Source organism: Lichenostomus cassidix, chromosome 7, assembly GCF_008360975.1.
Source record: "Lichenostomus cassidix isolate B80296 chromosome 7, HeHo_3.0, whole genome shotgun sequence".
Lineage (NCBI taxonomy): Eukaryota > Metazoa > Chordata > Aves > Passeriformes > Meliphagidae > Lichenostomus > Lichenostomus cassidix.
The window spans coordinates 16,595,698-16,615,850 of NC_139488.1; the positions used below are offsets into that span (position 1 = coordinate 16,595,698).

Here is a 20,153-nt window from a genome sequence, read left to right on the forward strand (position 1 = left end):
CAATCCAGTAATTCCATGTCTGTATTTAATTGTGGCCAACCCAAAAAGTGGTTCTTTGGGACACTTTGTGCCTTGGGGTCACTGGTACTTGGAAATCCCTTTGTTCTAAAAATAGAATTTAAAGCGTTTTGATGTGTATCATCATTTACTGGGAATCATTTACTACTTTTTGATTGTTAGATAAATGTAAACACACCTTTTCTCCTCGTTTTTGCGTCAGAAATTCATGGAAGCAAGAGCAGAGCTGTACAGGGGAACAATGCACCTGTTCATACAGACATCACTGCTAGATGTGTAAAATAAATCAGCAGAGGGAAGGAAGACTAAAACCTCCCCTGGTGCTGTTGAGTCATAGTACTTAAGACTCATTAATAGCAGGAGCTAAGCTATGCAGAGCCACAGATTGTATGGAGTGAAGTGGTAACAATGGGACCCTGTTGACAGTGATACAGAAGCACCTGCTCACACCCCAGACTGCTAGTGTGCCCTGAGCTGCCATTCAGCAGAGCAGCACCTCTCCAGAGCTGTGGTGCTGGAGGGTTTAACTGACACCAAACACTGATGTCAGCAAGATTTAGTCATAACTACATCCATCTTGCTGCTTCAGTGAAGAACCTGGGAAACATTAGTTTCAATTTGAAAAATGCTGAAATGGTAGGCAGTATTACAAAACACAGCTCTTACTGAATGACTTGGAGTTACAACAAGTTGAAGTTACAATTGCTGCAATAAAACTTGAGTATTTTTATCATTTGCCAAGAGAAAGAAAATTAATCTATGAGATATGTTAGTTGCTTCGATGTAGTATTAAATACAGAGGAATGGAGCACTGTCTGGAAGGAACTTTAATAGTTTAAGATTACAAGGAGGATTACTTGACAGAATTAAACAGGCATTTCTCTGTCATTTTTTCAAAAGTCCAGCTATGGTTCTATGAAGTAGTCTGTCAGTTTTTAAAATAAAATGTAGAGTTTTAACAGAAGTGAAGTACTGTGTTTAATGGAAGCACTCATTTTCCTCTGTTAATTTATGTTTCTAAAACAGGTATAGCTATCACTTACTGCACTTAAGCAAGGTATCACTATAGGAAAGGACAGTACATTAATTTTACAACAATTATAGCAAAACATTTTGTTTTGACAAGGATTTCTATTGTTAATGAGCGTCCAAGCAGAGGTATTCCAGTTAAAATTGTTGTGCAGGTATCTTAGGTACATCAGATAAGGTTGGATGGAGATCTGAAGATAGCTACAGAAGATGTGAAAAAATGTGAAAAGCTGTGAAAAAATGGAAGTTTTTCCAGTTTTTATTCCCATTGCAACATTATTAAGAAGGTTCTGTTCTTTTTTGTGTGCTCTCTACGGTGCATTTTTTCATTACATTAGTATACATGGTATCTGAAGTCTTGTAAAAGCTTTGTGTTACAATACAGGTTTATGATTCAGAGTGCTCACCTGCACAGGGTAGAGTGTTTTATTCCTTGCCTCCAATGGATTGTGCTTATTGTTGTGAAGTGCTATTGGATAGTTGCTTTTTCCTTGCTTTCCTCAGAAGTATTCCACTGGTGGTAATATGTGTGTAGTTATGTGTACACAGGCATATTGTAAATGTTGAAGGGATTTTTGGTAGCCCTCTGACACCATTCACTGAGGTGCTGACATGAGGCCTGTGCAATCACTGTAGCCTTTGATTTTCTGAGCCTTATCTCTGAGTCCTGTTCACTCCCATAGTGACAGACTTACAGTGTAATGCTCATAAAGTTGCCTGATTCTTGTGGTGATGGGTGAAAATTTTTCTGTTTCTGCAGTTAGATGCTTTGAGAACTTCTTTTGTGAATGTTTTCATTCCCACAGAATTAGAACCTTCATTTTTCTGCATATATTTTGATTTCTTTGAAATAAAAAACCAAAACCCCAACAAATAAATGAAAAAACCTGAACCAACCCATAATAGAAAGTACCAGCACAGTTAAGGAAATCATACAACACTTAGCATTACAATAGTAATCATTTTGTAATTATTTGACTGCACAAAGTATATGTACCCTCTAGTCAGAGAGAAATTGTAAACTGGTAAAGGAGCCTGGGATATTCAGTAAGATATGTTGGCATTATATCCCAGGCTAGTTTGGCTGCAGAGAAGGGCTATGGGGTCTTTTGACCTAAGTGATAAGAACTCACAAGCAAATTTTATACTAAGTTCTTCTTAGTAGTATTTCTTGGAATACTATTAGCTAATCCAGTCAAATAAGCAGAGACATAAATGTGTATTCAGTATCTGAAAATAAAAAAATTTCCTGCCTCTGGAGTGCTGGAAATCATTCAGCTATTGATCAGATATAGATTGTCCTCTTTTTAGGATAGAACAAGAAACTTTTGCCATCCAAATATAAAAGCATCTGTGTAAGGCTTCTTCAAATATAATTCACACTGACTACTACAACTTCCTCATCCTCATTATCACTGAATTTAAATTCTGTTAATTGGAAGATTTTATTAGCAGTAATCCAGCTAGTAAATTGAAAAGTTGGACTGGTTTATGACCAGGAAAATTTGCCATGGGTGGGTGGTGTCCTGCATGAAGTAATCATCCAAGCACTTTGGGAGGTATCTGAGCTAACTGCATCCCTACGTAGAGAGGTCTTCTTGATCTAATTCTGTGGACAGGTAACCTGTTAGAATCAATGGGGGATTTGCAGAAGTGCCACAAACAATCAAAACACTCTGCTAAGTCCTGTCATCGCTGGATAAAGAAATGCAACACATTAGTGTCTGTCATGTCATATTTCTAGGAATTTATTTGAAAACAAGATTTTGACATATAACAAACTTCAAGTAAGTGTAAAACAATCCCTGTGTCAGAGTGAACAGAAAAATGAGACATTCTGTGTTTTAAAATAGCTTGCTGAACTCCTCAGGGTAAACCTGTGTCTGCCCCATGAACATTGTTGTAGAAACTGAGAAACAAAAGCTGCAGATTTAGAAACTAGTGAGAATTGAAGTAAGTGAAACTATGAAAGAATCAGTCAGGTATTTAGCTGCAGAACAGAGCATATTAAATACATATTCTGTCATTAAAAAATTAGTTATTTTTTTAAAAAATGTTCTCTGAAGCTTATTTTTAACTAATACAGGTAAGATTGAAGGAATATATTATTAGTGCATTTTTCTCCTTCTGCATTAATTCTTGGTAATGCAGATAACAGTTTTTCAATGTAAGTGGTGAACAATTTATGCAGCTGAGCTTATTTGAAGTGAAAATATATTCAGCGAGCAGTAACTCGTTTAACCTTTCTCTCTCGACTCAGGCTCTCCTGCTTGTGTTGAGCTTTGTGATCTGTTCTTTCTCAGCTGGGTTTCTATTAGCAGCCATGCATGAATCAGTGGGGAGCAAAATCTTTTCCTAAGTGGTTGAATTATTCAGCTGTATAAACAAATTCATAAATATTAGGAAGAGAATTTTTGTCCTGAGAACATCAAAGAGGTCAGTGGGAATGAACAATACGTAATTTGGTGAGGTATTAGCACAAAATTGCTCTTCTTGCCTTACTGTAATCCACTTGTTGACAAAAGCAAGAGTCATGATTAGATGGAAAAGCACTTGTTAAAGAGTAATTGGAAATCACACCATAAACCCCCCCAATCCTTTATTTCATGTGCAAAGGCACACGTTGTACAAGTGCTAATACTGAGAAGTGTGTTCAACAGGATGACCTACTTAACATTAAATGCTTCTCAAATACAAAGAATTCGAGTTTCTGCTCTGCTACACCAGTTTTGTATCAGAGCAACACACAGATCAGTGGAGAGACGCTGAAGTAAAAACAGTATTGCATTCATTTGGGATTTTTTATTGTGAATGTGCAGAAAAGCCAATTCTTTTAGTACTCCATGAGGTTAAAGTTGATTCATGTTATGATTCCATAACATTCTAAGGTTATTTGACTTCTGCATAAGGCTTGCATGCAAATTAACAGCATCATATGCATATGTCAAGTTACTAATCCAATTATTACTGTATTTCCTCCTTGAAGTTAATATTTGTTGTGCATATAATCTTTTATATACACATGTGCATGTACAGGCATATTTAGGGCAACCTTCACTGCTACATGGAAGCATTCCATGAAGAATTTTAAATAATTATAGGAAAAAAATACATTTTTTAGAGATAATTGAAATCAGTGGCCTTTTCTGTCCTATTAGAAGGCTTCATCCTAATTCAGTGCTAATACTTAACAAGTCTGTTAAACAGCATCTCTGTGTAGGATTGTGAAAATGTCCAAGACACACAGAATAGATGGGCATATGTAATGCCCATCCTTGTTAGAGCTGTTTGTAAAGGTGGCTTTATCTGCATGATATTCAACCAGGATGACTTTCCAAATTTCATGGTAGCTAAGCTCTTTTCCAAAGGAATGGCTATTATAAGGTAGTTGCCAAGTCTGCTTGATTTGTCTGTTCATGAATCTGGGTTCGTTGCCTTCACACCTCAGTTTGAAAAAGTCAGAAATTAAGCAATGGTGGACATTCTCTTCACCTTTGCATTTCTTGCATGTATCATAGGGAGACCTATCAGAAGCTTTATAGAAAGCTTGAGAACAGTGTTTACTCTCTTACATGGTAAATTTGGCTTACAGGGAGTCTGTGTGGTTTTCTCAGAACACACAAACTGCAGTGTGTATGAAGCCCAGTTATTCTGAGTGAGTTATTGCCCCTGCTGAGTTCTGATGGAATTTTCTTAGAAGTCTTAATGTATGTCAATATAGATGTCAAAACCCCCTAATACTATCATAAATGTGAAAAGTTACGAAAAAACCCAAGACACAAATAAACAGGCAATAAAACTCAGTGAATTGATGTTCCAGCTGCACCGAGTCTTATGCAAGCAAAAAGTGTTGCACATTAACATTTACACTGAAGTTTTTGAAAGTTGGTATAACTGATCCATAGAGCGTTAACAGAAGTGGTTATTTTCCTCTTTACTCATCATCCACCAAGATGAACTGCAAGCTCAGCTACAAATGCCTGGAAGTCCTGTGGAGGTTTCTTCAGATGCTTCACTCCTGTCATCTGCCCGTTCACATTTTCAAATGTTTGCAGACAGAGTATACTATAAATTGTATTAGGATTTGCAAGTACTCTGAGGATGCCCTGTCAAGTTACTAATCCATTTCTGAAAAGGAATGCTTTTGCTCATGTAAATTTTCCAGTTCTGTCTTAAAAATTCACTCAGATAAATATAAAATCTCACTAGATGGAAGACAAAATCTTATTCATGACAGGATTCTTGTTTTAACAACTGCTCTAAACTAGTGTTTTGGCTTAAGGGTTTTAGTTAAGAATTGTTGCAAATTTTTATAACAACAGTAAATTGCTTTTATTTTTTCTCAGTTTATGTTGCTATCTTCTTATTGAAGAAATCATCTACATTTAACAAAAAATATATAAGGCCTTTCTTCTTTTTTGAAATGATCCAGTCTTTTCAGGCCCTTTGAAAACAGCTATCACACCAGTCAACTCTTGTTTGCTGTTATAAAGGAAAAGGAAATCTTTTAGAACATGATAAATCTTTCCAGTGATAGAATGTTTTTTCAAAAGTGATGAACCATTACAATAGCTTTTTATTTGCTGGGAATGTGGAAGAATTATTATTAGACTATACCTCAGGATGTATGATGTTTTTCATTGTCTTGGACATCTGAAATCTTTCTACTCCACTGAAATAACTGGAAAGAAGTGCTAATATTAATAGGCTTTTTGTTGAAAAGATGGAAAAAAGAAACTAAACTGCCTAAGGCATTCTGTGTTTCAGCATAGCTGGATTGCTTTATACTCTTATAGTTCAGGTTGTGTAGCTGTTGACTTCTACTCCCTGAAAAGTTTCCTCTTTTAAATTCAGCAAGAAAGGGTAATCTGGTGGTTTAGATTATTAGCTGATTTGCTTGAGGTCTGCTGTTCCTCACTTAGCTCTAAACTTGCTGGACAAATGCAGATGCATTACTTCATCTAAAATGATTATTAAAATTGTATCCTGGCAGCCCTGCATGCTGTGTAAGGTCTAGAGTACAGACAGGTGGAGTTACAATACATATGACATGCACACCTGCTTTTGAAGTCTTTTGGTGATACTGCAGATCCCACAGTTTAATGAAGTCAAAAAGTACAAGCAGTACTTAGGCACTTGATGATTTACTCAACCATTTGCCCTCACTCTGAGAGGCTGTATGGTAGTGGCTTTATTTTAGCAGTGGCACCAACAGCTCTATGATGGAAGGTAACCTGTAAATGTAATAGTTTTATAGATGTTTCACTGCATTAGTGCACTCAAAAATATGGTGCACTTGTATGCATGAAATTCAAACTCATTTCCCCTTTTTGGCACTTTGTAGAAGCAATATTCAATGCCATCAGTTTGTATATGCAGAGTCCTGAGGATGACATGATCTAAGTGGCTCTTCCTTTCTCAATCCATTTTAAACCATTCACAAGTGCAATGTTTTCTGAAGGTCTCCCTTTGGTTTCTCTATGTTCTACTTGCAGATGAAATTCTGTAGTAGATGATTTGTGCCTGCACTTTCACATGATATCCCTTTCTGCTTTTAATACTATATTGTAGAAAGTGCACTTACTGTATAGGTTCTCTTGTTATGAAACATTACAATTTCTGTTGTTTCTTCTAGGTAGAGAACAGACCCAAATATTATGGAAGAGAGTAAGTAACAAACATCTCTGAAAGTGGTTTATCCTGACATATTGGTTGATAATAGTTACAGAAAATGTGGCAAGTGTTTACTCTCTGCCCTTTGTTTCTTCTGTATGTTTTACAGCAGTGTGTCTCACCATCAGATCATTGTTACAGTGCCATCACTTTTGTCTGCCTAAAATTACAGCTGCAGTTTCTGATGGATATGGATATCACTGAGTGCTACTTTGAGCGAGAAAAACATACATATGTTAATGTGCTTTCAAAGGATTGTGTTTTTCTACCTCCCTCTCCAGTTGGCTTTGCAAAAAAGGTGTTTCTGTTTAGGAAAAAAAAGATACTTGTATGCCAAATGCAATATATTTTCAGTCTATATGTGTCTCCTGTTTCAGGTTGCTAATGCAAAGGTGGTTAGATTTAGTGTGGAGAAACAAAGCAGGTCTTACTTACGTTTATTTTGGTAAAAAATGTGTAGTGTTGCTGGGTTAGTACATCAGCAATTACTGAGATTATGGCAATTTGCTAAAATCTCAGGGATTGCATAAAATATACTCGAATACTTCAAAATGTTTGATTGCATGCCACTGGCACAAAACATGTGGAGCCAGAAGGAGAAAATGGATTTATTTCAACATATTAAATTGATCGATGCAGATTTAAAAACAATATACTTGTTTCATAGATATTCTTTCCTAGAAGCCTTTCTGAACCATTTAAAGTGACTTCAAATACAGACAGAAAGGGAGATCAGTTTAAACCGTAGATTCCTGCAAATCAGTCATTTTTATGTTTGTTTCTTTTTTAATTACTGTTGTTGGTGCTTTTTAAAGGAAGACCAAACGGTGATTTGAAAGAGAAAAGGCATGTGTTTCAAAAAAATTTTTGTTCCTTAGATTCCATGGGATGATCTCAAGGGAGGAAGCTGACCAATTATTAAGTGTTGCAGAGGGAAGCTATCTCATTCGTGAAAGCCAAAGGCAACCTGGAACCTACACTTTGGCATTAAGGTCAGTAATTAATACTTAATTTTTAAATTTATAAAATATTCAAAAGATTTTACTGTGTTGCTGACCTCAGATCATAAAATTCCTTGTGATTGCTTTAATTTTTTTAATCATTGTACTTTTTTACCCTAGTTACAGATTTGGTATCTTTAACCTTCCCTGCCCCTTTTTGAAGTGTTAACATTGCTTATTGTTTGCACCATCAGGATAATAGCAACTGTGGTTTTGCTGGTGGTGCTTCATTTTGCCCCTCTCCCACTATGTTACAGATGTGACCCCGTGCAGATGTTGGGAGAGCAGGTGATCAAGAAATAAAAGGCATCTTTTGAGTTCCCCTGACTAATCTGCCGTGTGGGGTGCTGGCTAGGTAGCTGTTGCTGAAGAAGACTCAGTTCTCTCTGGTCTTTCCATGCAATAGCAACAAATCAGGAGGGCTTTTTTGTCTGAACACCTGTTAGCTAACAATGTTTGCAGGTCTGCATCCTTATTCTGCAAACTTCTGGCAAATGGATCAGCTATAAATAAAAAAAACTCAGATAAAAAATAGTTGCGAGTTTTAAATAGCCTAATTGTTTTTAAGATGTTGGAGGTTATTTTGGCCTGTGCTGTACATGTAAGTACTCAGATGGGAGAGGATGATTATTAGAAAGGTTTTTAATCTAAGTGGGACAGAAAAACATTGAAGAAGTAGATGCAGTTGCTGAAAGTTTTATATGCATAAAATAAGATTATAATTAAAATAATACTATCTTGAAATAATAGGTTGTGATGAATTAGTTTTCTTTTTCAGGGAAAAGAAGGTATATTTTAATGAGATTTTTTTTCTGTAGTAGTAAGATTTCAAAGAGAAACATTATTGACCTTTACACTGACCTGCATTAACAGTGTAAATTTGGTATTTCTTATTAAAATAGTACTCAATTGCATCATCTTCTGCTCTTGGAATGTTCTTTTAAAGCTAAAAAGAAATCAGTTGTTGTAATACCTGGCTTGAAGGCAGAGCTCCCGCCCCTTGCTTGCAGTGGGGCAGAAGGCACAGGGCCTACAGACTAAGATGAAGCTGTTGAGCATCTTGTAGGACATGTTGCTAGAGGTTGTTTTTCAAATGCACTTCCAGTCCAGCAAGTCAAAAGATGGCTTTTTCCCCAGGTTTGATGGTATCTCTTTCAAACTGGAAAACCCGTTTGAAAGCAATAAAATCTATTTTATACCAAATAGAAAAAAGAATGGATAGTTGTTAGTGATCAGTTTGGGAAAAGGTTTCAAATGATAGCAAAGTTGTTATCATTGATTTATTTTGATGAAATTCAGTGTTTGGGAAAACACATCAGAATCTGAAACTGCAGCATCTTGCAGCCATTTTATTATGTTTAAGTGCTGAATGACATATGTATCAAGGGCAGTGGGTCTAGGGGTTGCTTTCCTTCCCACAGCAGATAATGCTCTGTTGTCTCGCTGTTGGCCTTCTAAGTGTATGAATGAGGGTGTTTACTCTCATACCTGAGGTGCAACTCTATGAACTGGGTGCTGTGTCTTCCACACGTTGGAATTTTACCACTAGGATTTCCTTTTTGTCACTACAAGGAAGTGTAGCAGGAGTCTGCATTTCCATTGACTGGAGGGAAAGTTTTGCTCAGGATCTATTTTTCCTCTCCCTGGAATTATAGATTCAGAATATAGCCATTAGCCAATATGCCCACTGACTGTGTTTCTGACATTGTAGTCTCTTAAAGACTAGGTCCTTTTTGTTGTCTCTCTGTGCATCTTGACTGTGAGAAGTTTGCTGTGATTGCCATGATGAGCTTATATAATTTTACCATTTTTTGGGAGTATCACTTGTGTTTGGGTCACTACACTGCCAGATGGCAAAGACAGCCCTGTCTGCAGTTTAGGTCATCCCAGTAGGAATTTAAGACTATAATTTCCATGGCCAAAACTAGAGCTTGTCAGTAGTGTGGTATGTATGAGCAAAACTTTTCCAAGTTCAACAGAAGACTTTGAGTTCAGGGTCTCTAATTTCACCCTTTCTCTTCCATCTCAAGCTGTATGAACCAATTTGATATTTTCATGCTAGGTTTAAGTGCCACTCTGTTCTCAAGCAGTCATGTTAATTTTAAGATCACTTCTGTAGGATTTTTGCTTTTCCTTCTTTGCCTTTAGTTTACCCCTTAGAAGGTGTGGGAGGAAAGAAAACTTGGTCAGCTGTTATATAAAAAAATAGACGCAGAACAGGTTTCAAAGAATTTTATGAAGTTAACCCAGAAATTCTCTAAAGGTGCTTTAATTCTGCAATAAATGGCATAATGACAAAACATAAAATGAAATATCCTTGTTTTCTGATTGTTTTTCATGCACATTTTGGTAAAAAATGGGAAAAAGTTGAGTAAAATTTAGATTCTTGAAGGTACCATCAATTCTTGGCATAAATACTTGGTTCTCTCCGTATTTCTGTGTATCTACTCAATCTCTCTCTCACTGTTTGTTGCCTGAAGTGTCAATCTTTGACAGTCTGTCAATTCTGATTAGGGCAAATTGGAAACTGTCTATGAAGTGTGATTGCATCATGAAATCCCAGTTCATCGAGACATAAAAGTCTTGTGGTAGCTCTGGGTAGGAGCAGCTGACGTTGAGACTGAGACAGGTTTGTTTCCTGGCTTGTAGCTGCCGATGGTTCTTCTGGGGAGGCAGGCAATTCAGTGAGACAGACGGCCCAGCACGCCCAGCTCTGGCAGATGTCTTCTTCCTGTGTTTGTGTCAGCGTGCCTGGGAATCCTGAAAAACCCAGTGCATCCAGTCGTGAAGAGCAGTTTAGTGAAACAGGATCATATCCCTTCCTGTGGCAAGGTATGATGTCTCTGTAATGAAATGTTTCCAGTCATCTTTTCTGCAGTGGAGAAGAACACGCTTTTGTGATTTGTCCTTAGGACCCAAGCCAGACAATTCCTCAAATCATCATGGAACACATTCAGTGTTACATTTGATTCCACCAGCTGTAGCAGCTGATGTCCAAAATCTCATTGTTCATACCAGGCAGGACTGCACATCCTGTTCAAGATCAGCTGCACCACATGTTTTAGTTCTTCGTTCTCAAAACCTTTCTAAATTAATTTTTTACTACTGTGAAGCATTAGGCTGTGGTGCTTTTATAGAGCTAGCTGTAGTAGATCTAAAGATCTTGTTCCTGAGCTGCAGTAGCTACAGACATAGCCTAGCACCACTTAAATGACCAAATATAGGACAGGAAAAATAATTTTTTTTGCAAGCTTAAGCAAAGTGGTCAACTTCTCTTAGTGCAACACTGTGGAATAGTTAATTGAGTGAAGATTTTTAATATGTCTTCTTAGTAAGGTAGGGAAAGTGACTCTTACCCAAAAAAACTTCTCAGTTTTTAAAGTTGCTGTTGAGTTACTGTAAAATCTGCTTTCCACTTATATAACAAGCTGCATTTTGATCGTCTTATGATGAGCTATTTTTGTCTACTTTCATCCATTATTGTACAATTAATTTGCATCATGACTTTTTTAAAGGCAGACTACCTTTTAAATCTAAATTTGAAACAAAAGATGGTGGGGTTTTTTCAGAAAATAAATTTCTCAGAATTTGTAACAGAGCTAGAAGTATGTTCTTAAAGTAAATGAAAATTATAATTTAAATGTTGTTTTAAATGTGTAAGTTTGACTGAATAGTCAGAGCTGTCCTTCAAATAAAATTGATGTTCAAAGCCTAAGAAGGCCTGTAAAATTGTATCAGCTCAGATACCATATAGCAGAAAATGAAGCATAAACATGACTGAGAGCAGCAACTCAGCACCCTACGATATTTAATGACTGTACTTAATCATGGATGCATTCACCAGTCTAATTGATTAATCAGAGAATGCCACTGAAAATGTTTTGCAATCTTGATGCTTAAAAAAAATTACTAACATGAGAAAACTATTGTGGATATACATCTGTATACATACATATCAGCAAGTCTCTGTTAGACTAAAAATACGTAGAATACATTTTAATATTAATTCAATGTTCCAGACAGATTAAAAGAATGAAAATTCCTAATTCACTGCTGGAGCTTTTAAATTTGGCAAAAGAGTACTACATTGCTTAATGCTAAGACCTATAGCAAATGACAGTAACAGTAAGATATGGTTTGCAATGTAGCCTTTTGTGTTGAAGAGCTTGTTTAATAATTAGGATGAGGATAAAGAGGAAATGGGTAGAGGTTGTACTAGTGGTAGGCGTTGAAGTGTGATGGTACTGCATGTTCTTTTGAGCAGATAGCTGCTGTAGCACATTTAATTGGTTACCATGGTTTCCCTTCCTGCAAATTCTATTGTTGTGATACTGAGAATGAATTGAAATAAGGTTCTGCAGCATGATTTTTAAAAAAAGGTAATAATGTGAGCCATGATTATGAGTCATGTTTTCTTTATGTTTGAGGCTTTGGGCACATTGAAGATTATGTAGCACCAGGACAGAATTCTTCAGGTAAAATGAATGCCAAAAATTAGTAATCTTTATTTTAGTCAGCCAATTACATGTATTGTGCAAATTCATACATATATTCTCTATCTCTAAATTACGAAATTTCATTAAGAACCTAGCCACTGGCATTTTTAAAGGAGACCTGATTGGTAGGCTGTTAGAGCATAACACCACAAATGAACCTTTTAAATTTCAGAGGATGTCTGCTTTGGTAGCTGGATGCTGTTTATTTTCAGTGGGCTCTTTTGGGACACATGTGTAGTGCTGTCCCAGAACACGTGTTGATTGCTGTGGGATTACTTACACATGTAGAATTCAGCATCTGCAAAAGGCTTCTTGAATTCAGAGATTAAAACTGGTGATCTCCATTCTGCTGAAAAGCCTCATTGTACATACTGGAACATGGGAGAGCAATTGGAGAAAGAAGAACTATTTGAAACTACTTTCTACATTATAATAGCTGAATTATGTTTTTTGAATTATGAGTGCATCAAAATTTGATCAGTTTATCCTGCATCTACAGCTGATCTGTAAGTAGTCAGAAGGAGCCCAGCAAAACAGTAGCTAGCTGTGTCTCTTCACTTTACCATGGTAACAGTATTCTGACATCATCTAGTTGGTAGGGGAAAATTATAAAGACCATTTTAAAGACTAAACTTTGCATATCTTTCTGTGTATTTTTTTTCCTGATTTGCAAATGCAGTGATTGGCAGTAGCAAGGGCTGAATTCAGGTTCTAGAAACCTTTCTAAAATATTCATACAATATTCCTTGGTTGCTAACTGAAAAAATCCAGGGGAAAAGGTGGTGATAAATTTTGGAGCTTGCTTTGCTGCTCTCAAGTAACACAGCTGGCCCTCTATTTAAATGATCTTCTGTGTAAAAAGTTTCTTTCCCTACATAAAATTTCACACTAAATAATTTACTCTGTTAGTTTGTCAATAACATGAAAGGTTCAGCTACCAGTGAACAGCTTATGCATCCTGTTTGTCATCTGCCTTATGTAAGTGCACCTGGGCGCTACTGAGATGGCAGCACTTAAGTATTTAGAATAATAATGAATAGCTACTAACCTTAATGAGTAATTAACTGGCTACCTAGGTCCTCCCACAGACTGGAATGCTTTTTTCCTTATGGTTCACGTCTTCTTGCTGTGTTCCTGTTCTCCTTCCCTCCTCTTCCCATCTGTTGTTGTTGTCAGCTCTGTTTTCTTTTGGCAAGAGTGTCTAATTTATCTTTGGCAATTCAGTTTGCTGCAGTCTTTCTCCTGCTTGTGTAAGTTCAGCACTTCTCAGAGGAATACTCTCTGCTTCAGCATGTTGTGAACTTTTTTGGGAGAACTTGTCCAAGAGATGTCTGTGCTCAGTGCACGCAGCTCATTCTCATTTTATGCTGTGTCCTTCACCCTGGCTGTAGTTCCTGCTGCACCACAAGGCTCTGCTGTAATCTGGACATCAGAGGCATTGGGCTTGTGGTGAGGTACCATGGTGGAGCTCAGAAGGTCTGGGCTCACTTTTTGGCTTCGTGTATGACTTGGCTTTAGGCCATGAAGTTTTGCAGGCCTCATTTCTCTGTTAGAGAAGATGTTTTCTCTCCTCTATTGTCTCACATGCCTATTCAGCACAAAAGTCTAGGATATCTTAAAAATGGCCCAGACAGACTGAAAGTTGTACCCCATGTCTCAGACTACCCCCAGTCACAGCTCCTGAGCAGCAATCTGTGTTGGACTTTGCTGGTTTTATGGTGTATAATGTCTGCCTGGTTTAAAGCTTCTAGGCACTATTGGAGTTGAAATAATAGTTGAAAAAATCAAGTCATAATGCAATCAGTTGATAATTAAATTGTTTATGCAAGTATATTGTGCTTTTCTGTCCTGTCAAAAGCATGCATATCTTTTCAGTCTTCTGCAAGTTCTACTGGAATGCCTCTTTTTGTGTACTGCTTTTAGAAAATACTAATTAGAAATCTATCTTCAAGTTAGTCCTTTTGATTGGCCTCTTCTTTTGCATATTTTTGGAATACATATTTAGAAATTTTAGCATTTGGAGAAACACTTTTATTCCTGTGCTTCATTAATAAGCAAAAAAGTCCTTCAGCTGTAGATACTGTGGATGCTTTATAGACATGTTTTCAAGATAACACACAATAGCCTTATATTGTTACTTAATGTCATAATTGTTTTGATGAAAACTTTTATTAATTATTCAAACACCAAAATAACTGACAGCAGTAAGTGTTATCTGGCCCAGTTTTCCTTTTCCTTCTCTCTCTTTTATACGTGGTGAAGCTCAGCTGAGTTGAGTATGATTCCTCCTGATCTGATAGGTATTAGAAAGGGAATCAAGCTAATTTTTTTTCTTTTATATCTTGAGATGAGTAAATGAACTCTAACAGTTTCAATAATAAATTGACATATGCCCCACTTATTGCTGCACTTGCATGAAAGAAGAAATTCTATTCTAGCAAAACAGAATATAATAGTAAAAAAGCTATTAATCTGCATTGGTGAACTGTTAGTAGCCCCAAGAATTCTAACAATGCATGTTATGTATGCAGGAACCATTTCATTTTATGTTATTATGCTTGTTTATTGTAAAGGAATGCAGCTTTGAGGAAAAACCATTTAGAGAGCAGGATGAGTATATTGGTGAATCTGACTGTTTGCAAAAAAGTGATGAGTGATTACTAGAAGATTAGAGGTAGAATAGGTTGAGAGAACAAGCTAAGTGAATAGCAAATTCTGTAATACCTTTAAGTAAGTTAAGTAAACCTACATTGTAAGATTTGAATTAGCAGTGGCTTAAGGCAAATCAGATTTGACAAAACTCTCTGGAACAGAAATCTTAATGTAGGTTGGTTTTTTTTTTAACCTAAGTGAATTTGGGTTTTCTTGAGGCCTTGAACAACAACCTGCCATGTATGGTAAAAAACAAACAAACAGGAACAACAAAAACAATGTTGCTCCACTCTGCTCTCCAAAAACCCTTTCTGGACTTGAAAAGCTATTTTATGGTAAGAACATTTCTTTGGGTTTTCGCTTGATGTCTTCCACTCAGGTTTCCTTGATGTACTGAATTAAAATATCCTTATAATTTTAGTAAGATAAATTAGGAGCACGTTGCTTTTAGTGTGAGAAAGCCCATAGAAGCAAAAGAGAAATATTATAGTTATGAGTAACTTTTAAACTAAAAGAGGGCCGATTGAGAGTAGATACAAAAGAAATTTTTAAATTATGAGGGTGGTGAAACACTGGACCAGGTTGCCCAGAGAAGTTGTAGGTGTTCCATCCCTGGAAAAATTCATTGGATGGGGCTCTGAGCATCCTGCTCTAGGTTAAGATGTCACTGCTTATTGCAGGGGGATTGGACTAGATGACCTTCAAAGGTGCCTTCCAACCCAAACCATTCTTTGTCTCTGTAATGAACTTAAGCCCTTGTAGGAGAAGCTGCTCTAAGTGAAACAAAACTGAACATGTTTGAGCATTATGCTGTCACAGTTTTCTCTACATAGTACACTGTTGCAGTGGAATTCCTGCTACATTTCTGATGTTGTTCTATTTCAAAATATACCAGAAAAACAGTGTCATATATGACCTAAAATGAAGATGTTATACATAGAGTAAAATTTGCCTGCATATTTTGAAGTTTGCTGAGGAAACACTGGTAGGGTTGATACCTTAATTTGGACAAATTGAAACACAGTTCTATTTTTAAGTAATATGAAAGCTCTTTGTAGCATGAAGTCACATGGTAAAATTAACTCTTGAAGAACATTTCTTTAAAAACTTTGCTAAACATAAATATTTACTTAGTAGGAAACTGTGAAAATTATAACATTCCTGCTAGTAAAATTTCCAGATGATCTTTCTCTAGGCAAGCTGGCATAGGTCTCCAAATACTGCTTTCATGTAAAGAGAAGATACCAGGCTTTTAATATATTCCCATTTGCATGTAGAATTCAAACATTCTGGTTAGTTAACATGTCTTAACCACTAACCACAGTGAGTCTATTTCCAGGAAGCGCAGAACTTTCTTCAGGTAGAAAAGGCAGTAAAACTTTGCCCAAAACATTGGTATTGATTCTGATTCAATCATCAAATCAATCCCACCAATTAATATCAAGTTTAAATATAATAAGGCATGCAAGCACAGTACTAAGAAAAGAGAATGCATCTGTTCCAACCATACGGATTATTTTCAAATGCTTACCACTGATCAAGAACAGTAACATTTACCTAAAATATTAAGTGATCTTGATACTTGATACTGATGCATTCAGCCAATCCATGGGTCTTACCAGGTTTTAGGGATAACTTTACAGTAGATTAATGTTCATCAAGCAACAGTCAGTCAGCCTGTGCTGCCCTTCCAAAGAGCACTGGAAAACTATCCATAGTGATTGTACTCTGCCACCCTTCCCAGCCATATCAGCAAGGATTTTTTGTCTCCATTTGTATCAACCCCTAATGCATTTTATTTCATTTACACATATTGTGTTCTTGTAAAATGCTGCTCAGTTTTCGAAAACGATGTTATTTGTCAGGCAGGTATTCTGGGAAGTTGGCAAGTTCCACAGTTCCCTGGCCATCATCAGAAATGTTGTTGCCAATGAATATTAAAAAAAAAAAAAAAAATTAGCTGCTCTCAGGAGCTGGAGACCTTCAGGGATAACTGTGTAGAAGAGGTTTTGGCTGCATGCAAGGCTTGTGTTTCTTTGACAAGAAAATGGGCCAAAAGAGGATCTGTGGAATAATTTGTTTTCACTCTGAAGAACACACCATGATTAAGAGACATTTGTGATTGTAAGATTGCTTATATTCCTGTGGCTTTTTATGGAGTGTCAAGACTCTAGTCATAAGTGTTGGTTGAGAGTTTTCAGAATATAGAACTGAACTTCCGATACCTAATTTTAAGGAAGACTTCTACTTTCTGGCTGCAAAGCAAATTAAGGGAAGATTAAGTCCAAGTGACCTTTATGCTCAGACTTAAGTTTTCCCAGATCAGTGTATGAAGTTGCTTGAAACTAAGGAGGACATGAGTAGTCCTGAGGGGCACTAAATTTGTCATTTGGTTGCAGTTACACATTCTAAACAATGCCTTTGTCTAGAAATTCTTCTCATCATAAAATAGCCTGTGAAAGTGGTGAATAGCTACTGGGCAATTCTGCATGTGGACTATAAAATCCATCTTCTCAGATGGTAAGAGAGCATATCTGGGCTCTTGATCCTTCACTTTTTCCTTTTGTTCCTTCACTGAATGCTGCATACAGGCAGGTGGCTGATTCTGAAGCCTGTCTCTCTCATGGTATGATACCTGATTCAACCCCTCAGTCCTTTATTATGCTTTATTACCAGCCACATTTGCTCTATCGTTTCATACATTTTCCCATGTTATCTACTCTGTCCCACTGGCAGCCAAAGGAACTAGACAAAGTGATTGCTTTTCAGACAACTTGGAATAAAAAAAGTCTTTTATCTGTAGTCCTGCTGCTTGCAAACAAATGCACAGTGGACACAATGACACTGTTTGACATGTCAGAGGTTTAATTCTTTTTCTTGGAAAAACATCTAATGTTCCCCTGTTTAAACCAAAAGAGAACATACTTTATCTGTGCCCCACTTTCTACTTATTAAACAAAAACCAGCTGGTACTAGTACTTGCCTTTAGGAGGAGAGCATCAGTAAGTTGGAATATCAAATCTTGGATCTACTTAGTTGCCACGGTGATGTATAATTAACCAGGCTGCAGGAATGTTACAGAGTAAACATAAGGAAATAGTCTTGCTAATGGAAAAATTTAAACCATAATTTTAAGACTGAAGGGACTGAAGATTAAATCTGAATTAATAATTTTCAGTTGAACATGTATGTTTGTTTTTATATTGTAATTTGATAAAAATAATGTCATCGTGTGGTCAGAAAAAATTTAAATGCGTTTGAAAGAAATAAAACAGGATTCTGAGGCACATTTTTGACAGTACAGTCTTTGTAAAAGATTGTTGTTTCATTGATTTGTGGTGATTTGGGGGTTTATCTCCTTGTTGCTAGTAGGATTCTATCTGAAAATCAGTACATTTCTCCACAAAGTATCCAATTAGAAAAGAACGAAGAAAAAAATTTATTTTGAACAAATGGGAAATTAGAGAAAGGCAAACTATTAATCTCCTGGAAACTCTATTCCTTTAAGCATCTCTCAAAGACTTCATGTGCAGCAGTCTGAAGAGATGAACAGCATAGGGGCTGCTCAGTAAAACATACCTGGCGTAGGACGGTGCACCTTCTGACCCTGATGGGAAAACAACTGATCTTTTAAGAAGTTCTCTTTATTTGGTCATCCTGTTCTTCAGAGCTGGTTTTAGACTTTGAGGGATGTTACTAAAATCAAGACACTATGTGTACTTAGTTATAGGCCTTGAGATGCTTTTCTGTGCCTTACCTTCCCTTGATAAAATTAGTGTAATACTTTTTCTTCTAGAAAGCTAAGAGCAAAGACCTTAAGTGACCTCCAGCTTCCTTAAAACTCTGCTTAAGGTAGTCAGAGCAGATGTCACTGATTAGAGCAGAAGTTCACCTGCATCTCTTAATATAAGTAATTCTAACGTATATTGTCATTTAAGGCGTATTATTCTTCACCTTCAAACCTATTTGGTTCTCCTGATGGAGGGAGAGCCATCAAGGTGCTTGTATGTGCTCAATGTGCATTGTTCCCACTGACTTGAGCAGATGACAGTGAAGGTTGCTCACTTTGGCACTGCAAAGTGCTGAGTACTCTTGGCTCATGTTGACTTCTCTGACTGACAGGGGTGTACAAGGAGGACATCTCATGGTCAAATCTTGTTTGCCACACACTGTGTTGAGTATAAAGGTGCCCCGAAGAGTAAGTCTGAATACATCTACCCTTTCTGCTATAACTTAGGACATTATCTTTCTACTTCCTGAATGACTTGTGTTCACTCAGAACTGCATCTTGTGGTGAAATTAGCATTGGGTAAAAATGTATTTCTTTCTGTCATTTTGTAATTTCTTGTGTTTGAGTCAATGAACTTTTAGTTTGTGTGGCATAAAAATGTGCATGGAAGTACCAATTAATCTGCAGGAAAATGCCCATGTAGTTCCTACACACTGTGTCCTCTTTCCTTACTGAGCAGGATGCAGATTCCTGAGGTCCCCCTCACATTTGAATGTTATGTGAAATAGCAGCTTCTGAAGTTGCAGTCACTGTCAGACTATTGATAGGGGGATGGGAAGGTTTGGCATTTTGATTTAGAACAGAGAAAAAGATACAAATTCCAGAGCCATGTGCTTTTGCCCATATTTGCAAGAAGAATGCAGTATTTCACCTGAGGCAAGGTCTAAAATTGTGCTTTCCCCTGTTTGGCAAGGCCTCGCTGAGAAGAGGAGGCACTTCAGCGAAGTTTCAGTGTTTACTGTGTTCCTTAACATCTCCAGTGAAGCATTTGATTGTAAAGTGAAACCAATCCATCCTTTCAAATTTAGTTCTTAATACTTATTTGGCAGATCTGACCTCATAAGGGGGCCCAGTACCCTCGCTGCTGTCTGACCAAGGAACAACACTGGACGGAGCTGTGAAAGCAATTTCTTGCCTCCATCTTCTCCTCAGGAAGTGTTGCCAAGTGCAAACACTGGTGTGCTTTCACATGTTTACACTGCTTTGAGGCAGAAAATTGTTGCACATTCTAAATACAGTTTTTTAAAATATGCTACTGTTCCGGTAAATTCAGCATTCTTATGGTCGCTAAGAGCCTGTATCAAAATGCTGTTCCATCCTGATGCAGAATGGCTGGTGTTGGATAGCTTTCGTGTTATATATCCTGTATATTACAAAAATTTGCTTGAAGCTTGGGACTTAACAAGCATAACACAGAAGGACTTTTGTACAAAGCTTGAAGAGTTAGTCCTGGGCCTTTGGCCAGGAATAAAGAATGCTTGCCCTTGTGCCATT

The 20,153-nt window shown here is 37.0% G+C and overlaps 1 protein-coding gene across 2 annotated transcripts in view; it reads left to right on the top strand.

Moving 5' to 3' along the window:
• The window catches only part of CHN1 (chimerin 1), a 94,626-nt gene that overhangs the window by 24,868 nt on the left and 49,605 nt on the right, over positions 1 to 20,153 (top strand). For both annotated transcript variants that reach the window (XM_085066403.1, XM_085066404.1), the window contains exons 4-5: positions 6,683 to 6,714; positions 7,599 to 7,712. In XM_085066403.1, the coding sequence (XP_084922529.1) occupies positions 6,683 to 6,714; positions 7,599 to 7,712 (146 nt within the window). The remainder of the gene's footprint in view (positions 1 to 6,682; positions 6,715 to 7,598; positions 7,713 to 20,153) is intronic.